Genomic DNA, 23983 nt, shown 5'->3' with positions numbered 1-23983 from the left:
CTCAGTAATCTGGTATCTTTCTCTGTTCTTTGCTACAGTAAGTTTAGATACCACTTAATCTATTCTGTTCCATTTATTTAATATCTAGTTTCAATGTCCCTTTACACCCAGCTGGTCAAATTGCCAATCTCACTTTATTATGTGGAAGGAATCTGTAAAATAGCTTGAAATAGCTGAGGTCAGAATTTTTCTCTTCATGCTACCAAGGCCAAGAGTAAAATGAAAAGGTGTGTACCCTCTTGAATTTCAGAGCCCAGGACAAGGCAGCCATGCAGTTGAGTGAACTGGAAGAGGAAATGGATCAGAGGATTCAGGCTGCAGAACACAAGACACGGAAAGATGTGAGTTTGTGGGACTGGCCTGTTTATGCGATGAATCCTTGGACTACCTTTTGTGTACAGGGCACGGGGCATTCTCTGGGTTATGGCACATCCAGGTTGCCACAGGCACTCTCAACAAGGGCTTTGTTGGTGGTGGTTTTGAGGGGGATAGATTAGGGAAAAAGAGAGAGACAATAAGAAGTCAATAAAAGGGGCTAAGCTGCTTCAGACTTGGAGGTCAGGAGCCTCCTTGAAGAGGGGACAGGAGAGCTGAGGCCTAAAGGAGAAGGCTGAACCCGTCTTCATAGGGGAGGTTGGCTTCACCCTTAATACCACTGTCTCTCAGCCCATGGCCACTACTGCTTTAAATCTAGATTGCAAGGACTTCCCTGGGGTCCAGTGACTAAGGCTACAAGCTTCTAATACAGAGGGCCCAGGTTCGATCCCTGGTCAGGGAACTAGATCCCACATGCCCGCAACTAAGATCCGGGGCAGTCAAATAAATAATAATATAAATTAATAAATCTAGATTACAAAGTGAAGTTAAAACACTGTCACGGTGGGATATGCTTTTACTTACCAATACAGGAACTCTCATAGTTGGAAGTTAGGTGTTAACCTTTAGTGACTTTCATAGGAGAAATAATTGTCTTTCTTCCTTATAAATATATTTGAGTGATTAATGTTTACTGCAAACAGAAAAGAGACATATTTCTTTGAGTAGCTAATGTTAGGTTGAACGTTCTCTTTTTTCTGTTCATTTTTCCCCATTAACTCTGAGAAGGAGAAAATTGAGTGAGAGGGGCCTGGGTATTGGCCTCTGATAGACCTGCAATAGAGGAGACTGGGTTCGATTCCTAAGCTGGGAAGATCCCCTGGAGGAATGCATGGCAGCCCACTCCAGTATTCTTGCCTGGAGAATCCCATGGACAGAGGAGCCTGGCAGGCTACAGTCCAGGGTCACAAGAGTCAGCAGGACTTAGCAACTTAACTGCAGGCCTAAGTTTGCCTCCTGGCTCTGCCCCTCTCAGTTAAGTGGCACTGGAAAAATACCTAGCCTCTGAGCCTTTGTTGTTTCAACTTTAGATAGGATAAGCCACCAACCTGCTTTAAGGAGGGTGGAGCCTGATGGTCTATATGCATGCCTAGCCTAGTGCTGAGGTGTGGTAGGGCACCATGGCTGTTACCATTCTCCTCTTTCCCATTGCTCTGTATACCTTATGATCTTTCAGATTCTTCACCTTGCTTTGCTTTACCACATATATGCCTTCAGGTCTCTTTGTTCTCCTATCTCTTAATAACACATTTAATAACTGTTTGGATATCATGTAAATGGCTCAGAGTCCATGATCCAGGGTTAATGTAATGGTATCTCATTCTTTTGTTAGCCCTTTATCTTTCTAGTCTAAAAACAATAACATCCTAATTTTTCTGCCTTTCCCCTCTCCAGCCATTTAATCTGTATTCATTCATTCATCACACATATCAAGCACATGTTTTGTTCTGCAATAATCTCTGCCTCAGCTAAGCATTTCCCAAATTGGTTGTTGGTAATGGATACCCAGGCTTCCCAAGTGGCACAGTGGTAAAGAATCCTCCTGCCAGTGCAGGAGACAGAGCGATGCTGGTTTGATCCCTGGGTGGGAAAGCTCCCCTGGAGTAAATGGCAAACAACCTGCTCCAGTATTCCTGTCTGGAAATTCTATGGACAGAGTAGCTTGGGGGCTATAGTCCATAGGGTCGCAAACAGTCAGACATGACTAAGCACAGACTAGCACACAGTGGATACCTGACCACAGACCACCTGTTATAACTTCATGTTTTGTTCATTATAACATCTTCCTCTCTTTCCTTGGCTCTGGTACAGGGGTGGTGCATACGTGGCATCCACAGCAGCGTTGCTGTGTTCCACAGAAATGGCATACACAGCCAGTGAGTCACTGCACAGACCCACAGGTCTCTGGAAACCCGTCAAGCAAACACACTTAGCCAACAGAGCTCCCTTTGCCCCCGTGGGATGACAATCCTCTGTTTTGGGTTTAGTCCTGTCCCAGTGTCTCTCTATGGTCTGGTCTGTGGAGTAACCACATCTAGGCTTCGATTGAAAGACTTGTCCGTACACTTGACCTCTACTAAGCATGGATCTCGCCCCTTTTTGGGCTTCTCCACGGCTCATTGCTCTGCTTTCACTCCACGGCTGTTTTCTTGCCTTGAATGACTTCCTTTCCCACTTTCCTAAATTATTTTTGCAAAGCTCAGAGAAGTCTTTCCCTTCTCCCCAGTGCCCGCCATAGTCCTCCAGCCACATTCACCTCCTCCTGACCCTTGACTCCTCTTGCACAGGTAGTGTTTATCCCATTATGTCAATTAGGGTTTTTTTAAAAAAAATATGCTTTAACAGCTTTATGGAAGTGAATTGGGCAGGCAAATAAAACTGTATATACTCAACGGAGTAGAATACTGATGAGATTTATGTATATACTGAGGAACCACCATCACAGTCAAGGTAATGGTTACATTCACATACTGCTGGTTTCCATGCCCCTGTGTCATGCCTCCCTCTCGGCCCCTCCTTGTCAGAACCATTTGGTGTCTTCTCCAGTGAAGCATCTGTCAGAGTCTTTTGTGCATTTTTAAAACTCCGTTTGGTTGTCTTCTTTTTCTTTTTTTATTTTCGCCATGCACAGGGCAAAATGTGTGGGTTCTAAATCCCCAACCAGTGATCAAATCTGTGCCCCTCGCAGTGGAAGCATGAAGTGCCAACCACTGGGAACCAGGGAAGTCCCTGGTTGTTTTCTTATTATTGATTTTTAGGAGTTGTTTATATATTCTTATCTGTAAATATTTCCTCCCAGACTGGTGACTTATCTTTGCATTCTCCTAACAGTGGTCTCTAAAAATGTAGACATTTTTTGTTTTTTTTTTTTTTAGTCCAGTTTGTCAGCTTTTTCTTTCATGTATCCTGCTTTTGATATTTAAGAAATCTTTGCCTACCCCAAGGTTGCAATGATTTTTCTCCCATGTTTCTTCTATGAGTTTTATTGTTTTTAGGTTTCACATTTAGGATCCATTTCGCAAGGTATGGATCAAAGTTCATATTTTTTTGCATGTGCATATCTAATTGTTTTCAGCCCATTTGTTGAAAATACTATCTGTTCTCAGTTGAACTGCCTTTGCACTTTGTCCAAAATCATTTTTATCTGTGTTTGGTTTATTTCTGGGCTTTCCATTCTGTTCCATGGGGTCGCAAAGAATTGGACACGACTCGGCGACTGAACAGCAATGGCAACAATGCTGGTATTGCATTGTCTTGATGACTGTTGCTTCATAAATAAGTCTTGAAATCAAATAAAATTAATTCTTCAGGTTTGTTCTTTTTCAAAGTTTCTATTTTAGGTCTTCAATTTCCATAGAATCAGGTTGTTGTTTGTTGTTTAGTCACTAAGTTGTGTCCAACTCTTTGCGACCCCACGGACCATAGCCTTCCAGGCTCCTCTGTCAATGGAATTCTCCAAGCAAGAATACTGGAGCAGGTTGACATTTCCTTCTCTAAGACTCAGGTTGTCAGTTTCTTAAAAAAAAACAAAAAAACTCTGCTGGGGTTCGGCTGGACTTCATTGCATCTATAGATCAATTGGAGGAGAATTGGCATCTTAATAACAATGAATATCCACAAACTTGATATATTCTTTGTTTATTTAGGTCTTATTACACTCAGTTTTACATTATAACTTAAAACTTTATTTGAATACAGAACACAGGATATAAAATTCCACAATATGTTAAGAGAAAAAGAAAATTAAGAGCTATTTAGGCTCATGAGAGCTACAGCCCCTGACCTCCAGGGGTGCCCCTTTTGCCATTCTCTGCACCAGGAGCAATACATAAGAGAAGTACTAGCCTGTGAGCAGCACTTTGCATGGAAATTTGCAGTTGGTGTGATTTGTATTTAGATAAGGTATAGTAGTAGTGTTAGTCACTCAGCTGTATCCAGCTCTTTGTGACCCCCATGGACTGTAGCCCACCAGGCTCCTCTGTCCATGGGATTCTCCAGGCAAGAATACTGGAGTGGGTAGCCATGCCCTCCTCCAGAGGATCTTCCCAACCCAGGGATCAAACCCGGGTCTCCTGCATTGCATGTGGATTATTTACCATCTGAGCCACCAGGGAAGCCCAGGGAGACTCTTGGAAAAACAGTGAACACACCAGGTCTTCCTGAGTCCTGATAACATGATGGGACTCGGGCAAGTGATGGGCCCTTGGCTGAGCCAGAGCTTTTCATTAAACATAGCAGTATTTAATTAGCTACTTAATCAATGTGCTACAGCCCTCTATCACAATCAAGTAGTGGCCTTAGAGGTGTCACCCCAGGTAATGTGTGTATATAGGTTGTAGGATTCCGCAGTTCCTTCACTCTTGTAGGTTTCCATTCTGGAAGTGCTGGGCATCTTAAGTTTGGTTACTTCCCTTTTGCCTTCTCACCATCTCTGTGTAGAAGATTTGGGATCAGCCTTCAGTTCAGTTCAGTTGCTCAGTCATGTCTGACTCTTTGCGACCCCATGGACTGCAGCACACCAGGCCTCCCTGTCCATCACCAACTCCCTGAGTTTATTCAAACTCATGTCCATTGAGTCAGTGATGCCATCCAACCATCTCATCCTCTGTTGTCCCCTTCTCCTCCAGCCTTCAATCTTTCCCAGCATCAGGGTCTTTTCCAATGAGTCTGCTCTTTGCATCAGGTAGCCACCATATTGGCGTTTCAGCTTCAACATCAGTCCTTCCAATGAACATTCAGGACTGATTTCCTTTAGGATGGACTGGTTGGATCTCCTTGCTGTCCAAGGGACTCTCAAGAGTCTTCTCCAACACCACAGTTCAAAAGCATCAATTCTTTGGCGCTCAGCTTTCTTTATAGTCCAACTCTCTTGGTTAGACACAAATGTTTCTCACCTCTAGTATTTTGAAGAGCCTATTTAAATCAACAAGTTGGTTTTGTTGTGTGTTTTTTTTTTTTTTTTCCAGGAAAAACGCAAAGCTGAGGAAGCCCTCAGTGACCTCAGGCGTCAGTATGAAACAGAAGTGGGAGACCTGCAGGTGACGATAAAGAAACTCAAGAAGGTAGATATAGGGCAGCTCGACTGAGGGATAACTTCATTATCTCCGTGTGTCTAAATTTTTAGCAACTAAAAACATAGGGAATCATATTGAAGCTGTGGATGGATCAGATATCAGAATCAAATTGGACTCCTTGGCAAGAATTTTTTAAAGGCCTCAATTTCTTTTTCTAAGGGCAGCATATCTTTTGCATAGATCTAATGGATATTTCTGATCCCTTGAACAGTTGTCCATCAAACCTCAGTTTTTCTTTCCATGTCTTTACCAAGTGCCCTCGAGTCCCATGTGTCTGGTGGACTGTCTTCTCATGACAGCAGCAACAGTCTTTCCTGGTCATGTAGTCCTTCACCCAGCTTACTACAGGTTACATGTATTCACTGGATATTTATTAATGAAATGAATATTTCTCTTCTCTGTAGCAAGTTCCAGATCTAGAGGACCCCTGATCAGAGCACAGGGTGGGAGAGAATCTGTTGAAGTGAAAGCAAAGGTGTGATTGGTTTTGGCCTTTGTTCTATTTGTTTTCTAAAGATTAGGGTCCATTTTACTGTGTGGTTTGCTGGTAGGTGTTTAACAACAGGCTCTGGAGGAGTTCCCCTGTGGTCCAGTGGTTAGGACTCTGAGCTTCCCTTGCAGGGGTCGTGGGTTAAATCCCTGATGGGGGTAAGATCCCACATGCCACACCTGGCACAGCCTAAAAAAAAAAAGCAGGTTCTGGAAAGGGGAGGAAAGAAGGAGGATTTCTGATATTTGCCAATTTCCATAGTATAAATATTTCCACCATTACCAATTTCAAGCTGCCAAGTTGACATCACTGAATGCAGTTTGGGAAGAGATGCTTAAAATAAATAGGCTGTCACCTGCTGATATACATTGTCTCCAGCACAGTATTGGATTCACTTCCTGCATGTGGATTGTCTCTATAACTAATAGAAATATCTTAGCTAAAATGAAAATAGGTACTTAAAAAATAATTGTCCCTGCAAGTGGCACTGTGAATGTGGGCACATCACTTTGCTTCTCTGATCGGTCATACGATAACCTTTAATGCTCCTTTCAGTGCTCATACTGAATGAGATTAAGTGACAACTGTATTTTATGGGTTATTGTAATTTAAACCTCTGACATATTAAGATTTCTCCCCAGCATTCTTCTTGGAAAAGTATTATCAATGTCAACCTTGTATGTGATTTCCAGAGGTCATTAGACCATAATACAATGCTTGTATTACAGAATTTGAATGGACCAATCCTTTGCTTTATGCTAGAGTCATAGATTCTCCTAGTCCCTGTCCTTACTTATTTCCATGTCATCCCAAATCATTATACTAAGATTATGTTTGCAAGAGGAGACACAGAGGGACTTTCACTGGTGGTCCAGTGGTTAAGAATCTGTCTGCCATTGCAGGGGACACACGTTCAGTCCCTGGTCAGGGAACTAAGATCCCACATGCCATGGGGCAACTAAGCATGCAGGCTGCAGCTGCTGAGCCCAAGCACTCTGGAGCCTACCCACCACAACAAAGATCCCACATGCACAGCTAAGACCTGACGCAGCCAAAAATAAATAAATAAATATTTTAATAAAAAAAGAGGAGACACAAGAATTTCTTGCCCTCATACAACATAATGATGAAGACCAAAAAGGCACTGAACAGTAAGAGTCAGGAGTGATGAGACCTGAGTCTTTATCGAGGCTGTGCCAATTCCTTCCTGTAACACCTGGGACAATTGGCTTCATGATTCTGATGGTTAGCTTCTCATCTGTAAAATGGGATTAATAATAAACTGTCCTGTCTAACCACAATAACTGACATTTTATTGACTGTGTAGCTTATTAACCCTCTTCTTCATTATTTAAGAAAATCGAATTCTCAAACTTTGTCTGAGGAAAGTATAAGTTTCCCACTTTTACAGCTGAGGACATTGAGTTCCAGGTTTAATAGCTTGTTCAAAGCCTAACCGCAACTGCCAGTGGAGAAGTAGCCCAGACACCTGCATCTACCACCAGTGAGCAGGGCACTGGGCAGGGAGATGTGGGCTGTATCATCAGTGCTTAAAGTAAGGACTAGGCCTGAATGCCTGAGGGCAATCTGAGGAAGCTAACGTGAGGTAAGCAACCCGAACTGTGGGATCACCAGAGAGAGAAAAAAAAAAAGAACTTTCCCGCAAAAGCTCTAATGTTCACCTGGCCCATTCACAAAAAAATGGATTGAACGAATACCAAAGGAGAGCTAGGTGGCTGCACACAAGCCCCTTCACTCCATCCTCCCAGAGGCAGGCATGTGACAGCCAGAGCCAGAAGGCAAGGGGCTGCTACAGTCTCGGCCCCAGAGACAGCATCTTCCACCAAACTGTGAGCATGCTTCCAGTTGCTAACCATGTCTTCATGGGATCCTGGATGGTTGACATCTGCCAGGAGGGTTGCAGCCTGAGATCAGCTCCCCAGAGGAGACACATGGCCACAGCTGAGATGGTGCTCTCATAAAGCACCCTGAGTGGCTGGGACCAGGGAGGTGATTAAGATGCATGGTCCCCCAGGACAGTGTGCTCGCCAAGCACCTGGTCACCTGAATTGCTCAGAGCTGGGAAGGGTGCAAAATGCACACCAATCCATGTCTATGCCCTTGCAGAGTACACAAGAACCTGACAGACTTAGACCTGGGAAATGTATGAAATGTAGGGCCCACTTCAGACAGTGCCCTTGCAGACCACCCTGGAGCCTGAGCAGTATAGACCCGGGAAGCACATGCTGCCTTGAGCTGTGGCAGACCCAGGCAGAACACTCTCTGACATAAATCACAGCAGGGTCCTCTAGTCCATACACTGCAAGCACTCCCACACACACACCAGCAATATTTGTTTGCAGTGTCCCTCCCTCCCCACAACACAACTGAACAAGTGAGCCTAAATAAGTGACCCCTTTTACCCCCTTGTGTCAGGGCAGAAATTGGACACTGAAGAGACTTGCAAACAGAGGAAGGCAAAATAAACAAACAAGAGGAACTGCTCCAGAAGTGACAGGTGCAACAGATTAAACCCTTGTAGTTAACATTGACTATGCATTGGAGGGGGCCTATAGACCTTGAGAACAAATAAAGGCTGGAACAAGGAACTATCTTAAACTGAACTGACCCCACACTCCCCATAATAGATTAAGGGAACAATTCCATTCACCATTGCAATGAAAAGAATAAAATACTTAGGAATATATCTACCTAAAGAAACAAAAGACCTATATATATAAAACTATAAAACACGGGTGAAATCAAAGAGGACACAAATAGATGGAGAACGTACCATGTTCATGGATTGAAAGAATCAATATAGTGAAAATGAGTATATTACCCAAAGCAATCTATATATTCAATGCAATCCCTATCAAGCTACCAATGGTATTTTTCACAGAACTAGAACAAATAATTTCACAATTTGTATTTAAACACAAAAAAAACCTTGAATAGCAAAAGCAATCTTAAAAAGAAGAATGGCACTGGAGGAATCAACCTGCCTGACTTCAAAGTTACTACAAAGCTACAGTCATCAAGATAGTATGGTACTGGCACAAAGACAGAAATACAGATCATGGAACAAAATAGAACTGGAAATAGAACTGCCTTATGATCCAGCAACCCCACTGCTGGGCATACACACTGAGGAAACCAGAAGGGAAAGAGACACGTGTACCCCAATGTTCATCGCAGCACTGTTTATAATAGCCAAGACATGGAAGCAACCTAGATGTCCATCAGCAGATGAATGGATAAGAAAGCTGTGGTACATATACACAATGGAGTATTACTCAGCCATTAAAAAGAATACATTTGAATCAGTTCTAATGAGGTGGATGAAACTGGAGCCTATTATACAGAGTGAAGTAAGCCAGAAGGAAAAACATAAATACAGTATACTAACGCATATATATGGAATTTAGAAAGATGGTAACAATAACCCGGTGTACGAGACAGCAAAAGAGACACTGATGTATAGAACAGTCTTATGGACTCTGTGGGAGAGGGAGAGGGTGGGAAGATTTGGGAGAATGGCAATGAAACATGTAAAATATCATGTAGGAAACGAGTTGCCAGTCCAGGTTCGATGCACGATGCTGGATGCTTGGGGCTGGTGCACTGGGACGGCCCAGAGGGATGGTATGGGGAGGGAGGAGGGAGGAGGGTTCGGGATGGGGAACACATGTATACCTGTGGTGGATTCATTTTGATATTTGGCAAACTAATACAATTATGTAAAGTTTAAAAATAAAATAAAATTGGAAGAATAAAAAAAAAAAAAATACATGAATCTGTTTCACAATTAACCATGAAAATAAGTAAAATATTAATTTTATTTATTTTATGAATAAAAAAGCATTTTCAATCAATGGTAGACACTTATTTAATAAAAAAAACCAATAAATCAATATTCAATTTGTAAATAAAAAAAAAAAAAAAAAAAAAGAAAGCCCAGAGATAAATCCACAAACCTATGGACACCTTTGTTTTTGACAAAAGAGGCAAGAATATACAATGGAGAAAAGACAATCTCTTTAACAAGTGGTGCTGGTAAAACTGGTTAACCACTTGTAAAAGAATGAAACTAGAACACTTCCTAATACCATACACAAAAATAAACTAAAAATGGATTAAAGATCTAAATGTAAGACCAGAAACTATAAAACTCCTAGAGGAAAACAGGCAGAACACTCTCTGACATAAATCACAGCAGGATCCTCTAGGACCCACCTCCCAGAGTATTGGAAATAAAAGCAAAAATAAACAAATGGGACCTAATTAAACTTAAAAGCTTTTGCACAACAAAGGAAACTATAAGCAAGGTGAAAAGACAGCCTTCAGAATGGGAGAAAATAATAGCAAATGAAACAACTGACAGAGAATTAATCTCAAAAATATACAAGCAGCTCATGCAGCTCAATACAAGAAAAATAAACAACCCAATCAAAAAAATGGGCCAAAGAACTAAACAGACATTTCTCCAAAGAAGACATACAGATGGCTAACAAACACATGAAAAGATGCTCAACATCACTCATTATCATAGAAATGCAAATCAAAACCACAATGAGGTACCATCTCACGCTAATCAGAATGGCTGCTATCAAAAAGTCTACAAGCAATAAATGCTGGAGAGGGTGTGGAGAAAAGGGAACCCTGTTACACTGTTGGTGGGAATGCAAACTAGTACAGCCACTATGGAGAACAGTGTGAAGATTCCTTAAAAAATGAAATAGAACTGCCATATGACCCAGCAATCCCACTGCTGGGCATACACACCAAAGATACCAGAGTTGAAAGAGACACGTGTACCCCAATGTTCATCACAGCACTGTTTACAATAGCTAGGACATGGAAGCAACCTAGATGTCCATCGGCAGATAAATGGATAAAACAGTTGTGGTACATATACACAATGAAATATTACTCAGCTATTAAAAAAAACGCGTTTGAGTCATTTCTAATGAGGTGGATGAAACTGGAGCCTCTTATACAGAGTAAAGTAAGTCAGAAAGAAAAACACCAATACAGTATATTATCGCATATATATGGAATTTAGAAAGATGGTAACGATGACCTTATATGCGAGACAGCAAAAAAAGAGACATAGATATAAAGAACAGAGTTTTAGACTCTGGGAGAAGGCGAGTGTGTGATGATTTGAGAAAATAGCATTGAAACACGTATATTACCATATGTGAAATAGATGACCAGTCCAAGTTCGATGCATGAAACAGGGCACTCAAAGCCGGTGCACTGGGACAACCCAGAGGGATGGGATGGGGAGGGAGGTGGGAGGGGGGTTTGTAACAGGGGGACACATGTACACCCATGGCTGATTCATGTCAATGTATGGCAAAAACTACCACAATATTATAAAGTAATTAGCCTCCAATTAAAATAAATAAATTTTTTAAAAGTACGACTTGGAAAAAATAAATAAACCTGCATTTCAAAGATTTTAATTATTTAAAGCAAAATTTCAAATTCTTATGGATTACATCTAATTTAATGATTTATGTGGTTGTATAATGTTCAAAATTGAAGACGTTTAGAATTCCCAGATCTGAATGTGAATATATTCCTAAACTTAGTGGAACCAACTAAAAGTGAATTTGTAAATGTTCAACTTTTACTTGCTCTTTCAGCTAGAAGAACAATCAAAACACATAAGTCCAGAAACAAGATGTGGCTGCATTAAAGAAACAAATTTATGATTTATCAATGGTAAGAATTACCTTTTCATTCTCAGTAATGTATTTCCTGTTAGACTACTGTTTCTTAAATAAAATCATGCTATGATTTCAGTGTTCCAGGAATAAAAACTTAAAGAGAAATTAATACTACAGTTAGAGAGTCTTTGAAATACCTCTGACTAAAGGTGTTACATTTTTGGCAGACTTTTCTCTCAGTCTGTTACCTAATACCTATTGTAAATGCTTTTATTTTTCACTCAGAGCAATGATTATGTGACCTTTAAACATTTATTAGTTAACCCCTGCATTCATATAACATCAACTCAGATCTGTTTCCCTAGCTTTGTAAGATGAGGTCTTATTGCCCTATCCTTCCTCTTGCTGTCCCTTTCCATCTTCTGCTGACAATATCTCTAGTATTTCTGTTCCCAGAACTGATAATATCTATATCTGTTTCATCATCATTATTTTCTTTAGTTTCTAGGTTGACTCAAACACTGAAAGCCAATAATGAATATTTCCTTTATTATGAATCTAAATATTCTCCCCTGTAGAGCCAAGAAGTGAGCATGAATGAGCTAGAATTGCATTTATTTCTCTCCACTTATTATCCCTGTGTCACTCAAAAAGAGAAGGTCCCCCAGCTTTGTGGTTAGGATCCATTTATGCACTACCAGTTCCAGATTTTGCTACCTCTTAGTTGGTTTTATGCTTGAATCATGACTTTAAAGAGTTGCTTACTTCTCTTGGATTCTCTTGGTGGGGTTTTTGGTTACTTATAAAAAGAAACTCTGCCATCTCCATATCCCTGATACCTTGCAACTTCTATCTATTCTTTGCAGTACATGGAATTTGTTTTTTCATCTCCTGAAAATATTGGAGAAGTTTTGGAGTCCAGGAGATTTCAATTCTTATTGGATTGATTGCTTTTTAAATTTGCTACTCAAATGTCACCTTGGAATTTCTGACCATTTCAGGTAGCCAATGTATGATTCCTGTGCAGCTAGGAAAATAGATCTGTTTACTTCAGGGCCTCTCTTCTGAAAGACAGTCTGCTTGGAGCTCTCTATGTGAAGCTGGCTGTCAAACGTGGAACCCCAGGTACCATATGCATGAGGCATGGATATGTACAAGAGAAGGCATAGCTTTCCTTTGGGGAATCATTCAGTTATTTTTAAATAACTTGTTGCCTTTGGAATCAGCTCTGGCTTTCTGCTCTTCTTTCCTAGAGTAAGAGCAGGTATGGGCTTGAGAGGCAGCATGACTTAATACACAATTTTAATCTCTGTTTTCAGCCCTCTTTCTCACTCTCTGGGCTTCTGCCTGACCAGTTGTCTCTGCTCTGCTCTACAGCAGAACCTTCAACACCCATCATCTGGACCTCATTTTCCCCTTCTTTCTTCCCTTTGTCAGCGCATTGCCATCCAGTTTCCTTTTTCCAGCAATGTTTTTAGATCACTTGGCTGTTGACTGGCCCCTCTTCCATTCTTTTATTCGTTTATTTCCTTTGGTATTTCATGTTAATAGGGTCTCAAAAGGGAAATAAGACTAGTTCATGTGCCCAGTCTACCATATTTAACCAGAAACTTCCAGTGATTTTTTTTTTGTTCTTTCTCTTTTGTTTTTAAGAAAAATATAGAAATTTCCTAACCACACAGGCTTATTTATTAGGTAATAGGATGTATTATGAAAAGTAGCCCATCTACCTGGTAATAGATACTGTCAATTCCACACACTATCAGTAATTCCACAGCTCTCATTAAGTAAAGCAGATGTTTAAATGTTTGGTCTCCATTGTTTTTACCAATTACATGTTAAAGAATCATCATGATAAACTCTTACTGTTGTAGTTTGGCACCAAATGGCCAAGTATTTAAAAAAGAAGAACAACAACAACAACAACTTTGAGGATTTAATTTTGACATTTTAAAACTTTATTAAAATTTAAAATTACCTTGAATTGATAATTAGTTCTTTGAACACCAAGGTTTGAAGACAGTGGAGGGGTGAGAGTGACATGTGGGAAAGTTAAACTGTACTTGACTTCATGTCTCCCTGTGGAAGAAACTCTGAGTCTAATGACCTGCACTGTTCCTTTCCTCTAGGAAAATCAGAAAGTTAAGAAAGATCTTTTAGAAGCACAGACAAACATAGCCTTTCTTCAGAGTGAATTAGATTCTTTGAAAAGTGATTATGCTGATCAGAGTCTGAATTCTGAAAGGTATGAAACTTCACATTTTACTTTGTAGTTTGAATGGAATGTTTATTTAGGTAACATCCATGTGAATGAAGCTTAGCTATGTAGTAATAAGGAGTTATTTATTAAGTTTGCTAATATTTTCTTTGCTTTCTAAAGATTTTATGTTTAGTGTCAGATCTAGTGATTCTTATGTTTTAATTTTTTAAAAAACAAACTGATTCATTAGTTTAATTATTGACTGCTCAGAACAGTGGAGGGCTTAGAAATGCTTGAATTAAATGGGAGCAGAAGAATATACCTAAAGTATCAAGAGGCAGTGCTAACTGAGGTGCTTTGAAGGTAGAAACTCCAGCCCTGCAACATAGGCAAGTCATTTTATTTTTACTATGCTTTAGTTTTGCAATATGGTGTTAATAATATAGGATCTAACATACACATAATAATATAGGATCTAGTACACACAAAGGCATGTAATTATACATAGGGAAGATACACATAGATATTTATATAGGAGTATTGTAAATATGAAAATGCATCTATATGCATGACTATATGCATGTATCCCCTAGTACATGTACACTTGAGAAAAATACCTTGTGTTTTGTTTGTTGTTTCACCAACCTTATTCAGAATTAAGATCCTGTAATGGAAAGCTTCCCCAGGTGGCTCAGTGGTAAAAAAAATCCACCCGCCAATGCAGGAGATCTGAGTTCGGTCCCTGAGTCAGGAAGATCCCCCGAAGTAAGAAATGGCAACCCACTTCAGTATTCTTGCCTGGGAAATTCCATAGATAAGAGGAGCCTGGTGAGCTACAGTCTATGAGGATGCAAGGATCAGACATGACTGAGCATGCCCACGCACAGTGAAAAGCAGTCATACATTTATTAAGTGTTTACTATATACACCCTGAGCTAGATAAGGAGTTATGAGTGTGGAGTACATTTTAAAAAAAGAAAAGATGTGGCCTCTGCTCTTGAGAACTTCAAATTTAGTTGGGAAACTTAAAACCTAAAAGGTTACGGAGTTAAACAGTATAAGAACTCAACAATGTCAGAAACAATACCACCAGCAGTGTCACACGTTGCGTTTATTGCCGTGAGATGGTAGACAAAGTGTTCTTTTAGTTCAGAAAGGTGGAGACTTTATTAAAGAAGAGACACTTGAGTTAGCTTGTCAACAAGTAACACAGGTCCCACTGACAACTGCCTGACACTGTCTTTAGTACTTCATTAGCATTAACTCAGTCACAGTTTCCTATGCAATAGGACCTTTCCTTATCCTCATTTTACAGATGGAAAAAGAATCTCAGAGACATTCCATGTGTGGCAAAACCCAAAGCAGAGGCAAGGACATAAGGAGGGACATGACTAGTTTGGGCAACAGTGGTCAGGCCAGTGGACAGAAAAAGATATTTTGAATGGAAAGGCAAAAGTTTAAAAAATTTTAAAAGTTTTAAAACTAGTTTAAGGCTGTAATGTAAGGTCCCAGAATTTTTGGCTAAGGAACTTAAATTCCTAGAGACAATTGGGACACTTATAGCTTTATCAAGAGTGCAAATGGGCAAGTTAGTTATTAGGGACAAAATTTGACAGCCTGGGGGTCTGGGGAAGATAGTGATGGGGGTTGTCTGCTTAGAAATGGGGCTGGGGTGGGATAGGGGCTGGAGGGAAGTGGCTGATGTTCTGAATGGACATTTTAAGGAGAAGGCCAGGACTGCTTCATAATAAAGCAACAGAGGACTTGCTGAGCATGAGTTTATAGTGAACAGAGAAAGCCTAGTTCTGTGGATCCCTCTGTGGCTTAGGGTGGGGAGGGGAGGGCCAGCAGGACTGGGAGCACAGAGATGAGAAAGGAGTATTAATATAGCTGGGATTGGGCCAGCAGGACTGGGAGCACAGAGATGAGAAAGGAGTATTAATATAGCTGGGATTGGGCCAGCAGGACTGGGAGCACAGAGATGAGAAAGGAGTATTAATATAGCTGGGATTGGGGTTGCGTACGGAGAAGGCGATGGCACCCCACTCCAGTACTCTTGCCTGGAAAATCCTGTGGACGGAGGAGCCCAGTAGGCTGTAGTCCATGGGGTCGCTCAGAGTCGGACAGGACTGAGCTACTTCACTTTCACTTTTCACCTTCATGCATTGGAGAAGGAAATGGCAACCCACTCCAGTGTTCTTGCCTGGAGAATCCCAGGGACAGGGGAGCCTGATGGCTGCCATCTATGGGGTCGCACAGAGTTGGACACTATTGAAGCGACTTAGCAGCAGCAGCAGCAGGGGTTGTGTAAGGCTTGATGGTACCGCACTCCAGTACTCTTACCTGGAAAATCCCATGGATGGAGGAACCTCGTGGGCTACAGTCCATGGGGTCACGAAGAGTTGGACACGACTAAGAGACTTCACTTTCACTTTTCACTTTCATGCACTGGAGAAGGAAATGGCAACCCACTCCAGTGTTTGCCTGGAGAATCCCAGGGATAGAGGAGCCTGGTAGGCTGCCATCTCTGGGGTCGCACAGAGTTGAACACGACTGAAGCAACTTAGCAGCAATAGCAGTAAGGCTTGGAATGAGCAGAGAAGAGTCAGAGGTGAGAGAGTGAGTTGGGTTGAATGGGTAATGTGAGCGCCTGTGGAGAACAGGCTTAGTAGAAGACCAGGGTTTCAGTCCCGGTAAGGAACAGAGCCAGAGCAGTGGGCTGGGGTGGAGGAGCTGTGGATGCTGCAAAGGGGAATGGAGGAAGCAGAGCCTTGCAGGAGGAAGCAGAGGTGTGGGTATGCTTGTGGCTCACAGGGGAGAAGAGGCTGCTAGTGGGCTGAGGGAATCTGAGCAGGAGCATGGAGAGATAGAAACCATGGTCAAGGACACAGGACTTTGGAAGAGGTGGAAAGGAGTCTGGGAGAGTAGGTACAGGTAAGGCAGGACTGAACACCTAATGCTCATTCAAACATAAAATGTAATTTTACAGGGATCTGGAAATAATCCGAGAATACACAGAAGATCGAAATAGTCTTGAGAGGCAAATTGAAATACTCCAGTAAGTTCTCATATTTCTCATCACACTTAGATTTAACTTACATTTTGTTAGTAAAACATGTGCCACATATAACACGAGTTGCCATATATCAGAGGCTGGGTTCGGAGAGCCACACATGTTCCTTCTTGATATGGTGACTTTAGCACATCAGTTTAGCTTTCTGATGCTGCTCATCCTACATAAACTCCTCCAATCCAGGAACAAGATTAGAATTCTCTAGAAGTCCTCTTAAATCAGGTTGGTATGTCCAGCGCATCTTTATAATAGATTTATTATACTGGAAAGAACAACAGCCCTGACCTCATCAGCTTTCTGTGCAGCTTGGCACACTGAGAGGCCTCAGGCATCCCTCATAGTGCTTGTCACATCAACCAGTCTTACACGATCATTCTCGCTCAGTCTGTTGTGCCTGGTTAGCAGTATGCTTTTCTTCTTTTTTTAAATCTCTTGGAAATATTGCACCTGCTCTGTCAACTCTGCAACTAAGCTGCAGAATCCATTCTCTGAGGACCTCACTGACAAAACCTCCCTCTTCCCTGACGCCCTTTCTCTCTTTTCTCCCAGGCAATATTTTCTTCTGGTTTTACTTCCCTCAGGTAATGTCAGGTCAGGCTTGATGATTTTTTTCACCATTACAAATGCTTATTAAGCCTCACCTGTGGCACTGATAGAGTTGATATGTTATAAAAATCCTGTTAATTCATTTATTCAGCAGGTTTTCATTTAGCACCTTTTATGGTTCAGGTATACCAGGAGCTGACACTCAGAGAGGCACTCAGCCTCTCTCCTTATGGGCTAGTCTAGGGGAAGAAGATGGAACCTGATCAGTACTTCTAAATATAACGTGCCAAAGGAGAGAGGGGGGCCAAGGGGAGCCATGCATCTTATAAGGGCATTCTCCTATCCAGGAAGGTCCAGAAAGTGTTTCTGGAGGAAGAAACAATTGAATTGAGTTCTGAAGGATGAATAAACCTGAAGCAGGGAAAGAGTAGCTGGTCTCTAAGGCAGAGACTATTTGATTTTAGAGGTTGCTGAGGCTCTGGCTGTTTAAATGGCTTCTGTAAGATATATGGAAAGTAAGTGCCTGAGTTGGGGTTTGAATCCTGAGTCAATATTGGAGCTTTTTTTAAATTAATTTATTTTTAATTGAAGGATAATTGCTTTACAGAATTTTGTTGTTTTCTGTCTAACCTCAACATAAATCAGCCATAAGGTACACATATGTCCCTTTCCTCTTGAACCTCCCTCCCACCTCCCTCCCTATCCCTCCCCTCTAGGTTGCTACAGAACCCTGTTTGAGTTCCCTGAGACATATAGCAAATTCCCATTGGCTATCTGTTTTACATATGGTAATGTAAGTTTCCATGTTACTCTCTCCATACATCTCACCCTCTCCTGCCCTCCCCCCATGTCCATAAGTCTGTTCTCTATGTCTTTCTCCATTGCTGCCCTGTAGATAAATTATCCAGTACCATCTTTCTAGATTCGACATATATGCGTTAGTATATGATATTAACTTTCTGACTTACTTCACACTGTATAATAGGCTCTAGGTTTATCCACCTCATTAGAACTGTTCAAATGTGTTCTTTTTTATGGCTGAGAAATATTCCATTGTGTATATGTACCAAAATTTCTTTATCCATTCATCTGCTGATGGACATCTAGGTTGCTTCCATGTTCTAGCTATTGTAAATAGTGCTACATGAACAATGGGATACATGTGTCTTTTCAGTTTTGGTTTCCTCAGGGTATATGCCTAGGAGTGGGCTTGCTGGGTCTTATGGTGGTTTTATTCCTAGTTTTTTAAAGAAATCACCAAACTGTCTTTCATAGTGGCTTTATCAATTTACATTCCCACCAACAGTGCAAGAGGGTTCCCTTTTTTCCACACCCTCTTCAGCATTTGTTGTTTGTAGACTTTTTGATGATGGCCATTCTGACCAGTGTGAGGTGATATCTCATTGTAGTTTTGATTTGCATTTCCCCTAAAATGAGCAGTATTGAGCATCTTTTCACGTGTTTGTTAGCCATCTGTATGTCTTCTTTGGAGAAATGTCTGTTTAGATCTTTTTCCCACTTTTTGATTGGGTTGTTTGTTTTTCTGGTATTGAGTTGTATGAGCTGCTTATATATTTTGGAAATTAATCCTTTGTCAGTTGTTTCCTTTGGGAGAAAATGAGCATTTTCTCTGAGGGTTGTCTTTTCACCTTATTTATAGTTTCCTTTGTTGTGCAAAAGCTTTTAAGTTTAATTAGGTCCCGCTTACTTACTTTTGTTTTATTTCCATTATTCTAGGAAGTGGGTCATAGAGGATCTTGCTTTGATTTATGTCATCAAGTGCTCTACCTATGTTTTCCTCTAAGAGTTTTATAGTTTCTGGTCTTACATTTAGGTCTTTAATCCATTTCAAGTTTCTCTTTGTGTATGGTGTAAGGAGGTGTTCTAATTTCATTTTTTTGCATATAGCTGTAACATTGGAGCTTTTAACTGGTTTACTTGTGGCCTGGCAGTATAGCACCAGGCCACAAGTAGGAGGAACCAGGAGAAAGAAGTGTGACAGAACACACCAGATGTATCCCCCAGCATGGAGGGGAGAGAGAGTAAGTGGGGCAAGCTGGCTTCAGGCCTTTAGGGCACAGAAAGGCCTGCACCAAACCTGTCTTAACAGTGGAGCTCCCTGAAGGAGAAGCAGTTTCCACAGCATGACTGACTCACTCCTAAAATGCCTGGAGACCTTTGAAGAGAGTTAACACATTGTTAAATTGCACTTCTAGTAATGAATTAACATCTCAGTTTAGAAGATTTGAAGGGAAGTGGTAGAAAGTTACAAGAGGTAATAGGTCCATGTTCTGAACATCACAGCCTGAAAAGAAAGTGGTGACATTGATCCCACTAATACTTTTCTTATCTGCTTCTTTATTGTATGTATTTACTCTGCAGAACAGCTAACAGGAAACTGCATGACAGTAACGACGGCCTAAGGAGTGCCCTTGAAAACAGCTGCAGCAAGCTCAGCAGAGCCTTGGTAGGCCACAGAATTTTACAACGCAATTTCTTCTTTCTTGTGGTAGAGTATTTTGATCAAAAAATCGTGTCTTAGAACTTATAAGAAAGAGAAAACAATTTCCTATAATAAAAGGAGGCAACATTTTCCCAAATTAAAAAATATGCCACTCCTCTGAATAATGTGTAGATGTTTGCCAACTCTTTGTTCAATGTTCCAGAAAACCAGAGAAAGATATAAAAGATGTGGCCTGGATCCTGGAAAAGTTTGTAGTATGGTAAGGACTTAAGGGGGCTTCCCAGGCAGGAGACAAAAGAGACATGGGTTCCATCACTGGGTCAGGAAGATTCCGTGGAGGAGGAAATGGCAACCCACTCCAGTATTCTTGCCTAGAGAATCCCATAGACAGAGAAGCCTGGTGGGCTACAGTCCATGGGGCTGCAAAGAGTTGGACACGACTGAAGCAACTTTGCACGCACGCAAGGAATTAAGATGTGCACAGATACCACTAATATAAAAAGTAAGATGTCTCATGGAGGTACAAATAACTATTTCCCTGTAGAGAGAAGAGGGAGAGTGCTTCTGGCCAAGGAGTTTATTTAGACTCTTTGGTTGTTCTTTGTGGTTATGAGATCACCAGAGTGGAAACCTTGGGCTTTTAAACCCTCCTACAGAAACAGACTAAGGCCCATTTAGAATTTTGAGGACCTTTTCCCAACCAGAAAGCCAGAAAGCCTCTTCCCTGACTTTTGGAGGTCAGCTTCAAGGTTGGGGTTCCAGTGCCACAGCTTTGGGTGTGGATGAGTCAGTCACTAAGTCAAATGATGATTTGAGAAGAGACTAATCCAAAGCTGGTACTGCAAGGTCCTGGCAAATCTGGGAGCCAGGATGCCCCTTGAGGGCTTATATGGCATGGTTTGGACTTCAGATGAAGAGAGAGAGTCCTTTGGGCATTTGTTGCACTTTTTCCCTTGATATCTGTGCTTACATTTTCTCATATAGGATACCAAACTCTCAACTACATTAGTAAATTAGTGTACTACAGGTTTTTAAAATGTATAGAAAATGTTTAAATGGAATGACAAAATATTACTTCTGTATTTTATGTATTACAGCGCATAAATAATATCTCACCAGGGAATACAGTTTCTAGAAGCAGTCCTAAATTTAATCTTCATTCTCCTCAACCTCTGGGCTATGACAGGTATGTTAACACCTTTTTAACTTTTTGTTTGAATTCTGGATCAAAGTTAAAAGGAAAGTACATTTCCTTAGAGGTAAATTAAAAGCATACATTTGGGGCACTAATTTTTATTTTCTACTCTCTGTGAATTTCTGAAACATGAAACACATAAAGATTAAAGTGTTTTAGAATGTTTCAGAGAGGCCAAAGTGATTTCTTTAAGATGTTATCATGACTTGGTTTTATGTATGCTCACCCTTACTTCATCCCTATTATGTCTTATTTCTTAGAAGTGCCCTTTGTAAGAGGTGTTTCAGGAAAGCCAGTGGAACTACGATATGGGATGTTGTGGTGTATGATGTTAAGATTCTTGGAACAATCTGTAAATGTTTAGCGGCTCAGTATATATTATGCAAGCTATGTTCAAGGAAAGGGAAACTTTCAAAACAAATAGAAATGTAGAGAGTAGATGTTTATGAGTTAATGTACAAAAGGAGTCACAGAGGCTTTCCAGAAGTGAGAATTTAGCTCTGTTTTTAATCAAATGAAGTGAAATATTGGCCCTGCTATTACTTGAGATCTAGCAATGAAAACTAAAAGGTTATATTTGTGTATACATGTGTGTACATATATAATAAATATCCTACATACAAATGAGTTCCATTCCAAGAGCACATTCACAAGTCTAGTTTGTTCATAAGTCTAACAAAGTTTGCCTAGGTACCCAACTAATACAACCTGCTCTATAATACTGTATTGTAATAGGTTTATAATATTTTCACATAAATAATACATAAAAAGTAAACTCAAAAAATAAAGCGAACATTTTTAATCTTACAGTCCAGTACCTTGGAAAGTACAGTAGTAAGTACAGCAGCTGGCATACAGGGGCTGGCTGTGAGTGAACAGGTAAGAAGAGTTACTGAATGGAGATAGGAGAGGAGGTGGGAGATGGTAGAGCTGAAGGATTGTCAGCAATAGGAGATGGAGGGCAATTTCACTCATGCCTTACGTTGATGAATGCATGTTCACATCTTTGAAAGTTCACAACTTGAAGGTTCCTATGTAGGAGATTTACCACACGTGTCCAGTGTTGCTACTTAGAAGGCTCATTTTGTAGTGTATCAAGTTTGATGGTAGAAGTGAGTGCATAAACTGTAGATCTCTGGCCCTCCACTTCTGATGCCACTTTCATATTTTATGTTCCTTCCCTTTTCATTTGAGAACTTTTGGGCTAAAGAATAATGCACCTAATATCTTGGCAACAGCAAAATGGCCAGATAGCTTTTCCAGAAGGTCTATTTTCAAAGGTTATTGGTGATCACTTTTAATAAAATTTTATCCAAATATCAGAATTTTTTCACTGATTTGTGAAGTAAAACAATTTAATGGTATCTCTAGGCATCTGGCTTTTCTGTTTTTGAGAAGTAGATACTACTTTTTAAAATATATGGGTGTGATGCTATTTTTCTTTACTGACGCTTAAGGTCAGTTCTAAGCAAATAAGGGAAAAGCTAGATTACTGAAAATTATTTCAGAAATTTCACCATGATTCATTTTTGAAAATAGTGGGCACCATGAATAAGGCTGGTAGTACTAAACAAAGAGCTCCTTAGCAATATGACTAAGGGACAAAGTCATCATATCCCATTGCCTCCAAGTGACAGGAATATAGCACTTCTGTGCTCATAACCTGGAACAGTCACTAGAGGGCCACCATGATCCAGACTGATGTTCCTTTAGGGGGGAGTTACAGCTTGATATAGGAAGTTAATATTTTATTTTCTTTTTGATGCTAATGTAAAACTTATTAGTCATCAGATCACAAGAGAAAAGAAAAGAAGAAGAAAGGGAAAAAATACCTACAAAACAAGACCAAATTAATGTTTAAATGACAATAAGATTGTTTTTGTTTGTTTGTTTAGTTAGTCCCAGCTCTTTTGCAACCCCATGCTCTGTAGCCTGCCAGGCTCCATCATCCATGGGATTTCTGAGGCAAGAATACTGGAATGGCATGCCATTTCCTTCTCCAGGGGATCTTTCTGACTCAGGAATCGAACCCGTGTCTCCTGCTTGGCAGGAGGATTCTTCACATTGATAATTACTTTATTGACCAGAGACATATTTATATGTCTTTTGTTACCCAAACATTACTGACAAGAGACATTTCGACGTTCACTTACATAACAAATCCCCAGCCATAGACATTAGTTTCTGCTAAAATCACCCCATCAACAATGTAAATGGACTAAATACTTCAACCAAAAGACATAGAGTTACTGGATATAAAAACAAGACCCATATATGTGTAGCCTACAAGAGACTCCCTTCAGATCTAGAGACACACACAGATTGAATGTGAAGGGATGGGAAAAGGATTTCCATACATATGAAAATCCAAAGAAAGCTGGAATAGCAATACTTATATGAGACAAAATAGACTTTAAAATAAAGACTGTTATAAGATGAAACAGAGAAGGCAATGGCACCCCACTCCAGTACTCTTGCCTGGAAAATCCAAGGACGGAGGAGCCTGGTGGGCTGCAGTCCATGGGGTCGCTAAGAGTTGGACACGACTGAGCGACTTCACTTTCACTTTCCACTTTCATGCATTGGAGAAGGAAATGGCAACCTACTCCAGTGTTCTTGCCTGGAGAATCCCAGGGATGGGGGAGCCTGGTGGGCTGCCGTCTATGGGGTCACACAGAGTCGGACACGACTGAAGTGACTTAGCATAGCATAAGATGAAAAAGGATACTACTAATGATCAAGGAATGAATCCCTTGGATTCAGTTCATTCAAGGGATGAATTCTTGGATTCAAGAAGATATAACAATTGTAAGTATATCTAAACCCAACATCAGTTCAGTTCAGTTCAGTCGCTCAGTCGTGTCCGACTCTTTGCAACCCCATGAAT

The 23983-nt window shown here is 40.7% G+C and overlaps 1 protein-coding gene across 1 annotated transcript in view; it reads left to right on the top strand.

Moving 5' to 3' along the window:
* Positions 1-250: 250 nt before the first annotated feature.
* Positions 251-23983, top strand: part of LOC113888830 (ras and EF-hand domain-containing protein-like) — a gene marked incomplete at its 5' end in the record, with an annotated part of 42749 nt that continues 19016 nt past the window's right edge. Inside the window, 8 exon segments of the mRNA XM_027535815.1 lie at positions 251-341; positions 5343-5438; positions 11595-11621; positions 11623-11673; positions 13748-13863; positions 16808-16876; positions 19820-19904; positions 20999-21087. Coding sequence (XP_027391616.1) covers positions 251-341; positions 5343-5438; positions 11595-11621; positions 11623-11673; positions 13748-13863; positions 16808-16876; positions 19820-19904; positions 20999-21087 — 624 coding nt within the window.

This window comes from Bos indicus x Bos taurus, unplaced genomic scaffold (assembly GCF_003369695.1).
Source record: "Bos indicus x Bos taurus breed Angus x Brahman F1 hybrid unplaced genomic scaffold, Bos_hybrid_MaternalHap_v2.0 tig00002162_arrow_arrow_obj, whole genome shotgun sequence".
NCBI lineage: Eukaryota > Metazoa > Chordata > Mammalia > Artiodactyla > Bovidae > Bos > Bos indicus x Bos taurus.
Note: the sequence above shows the minus strand (reverse complement) of the source record. Positions and strands in the feature narration are given on the sequence as shown.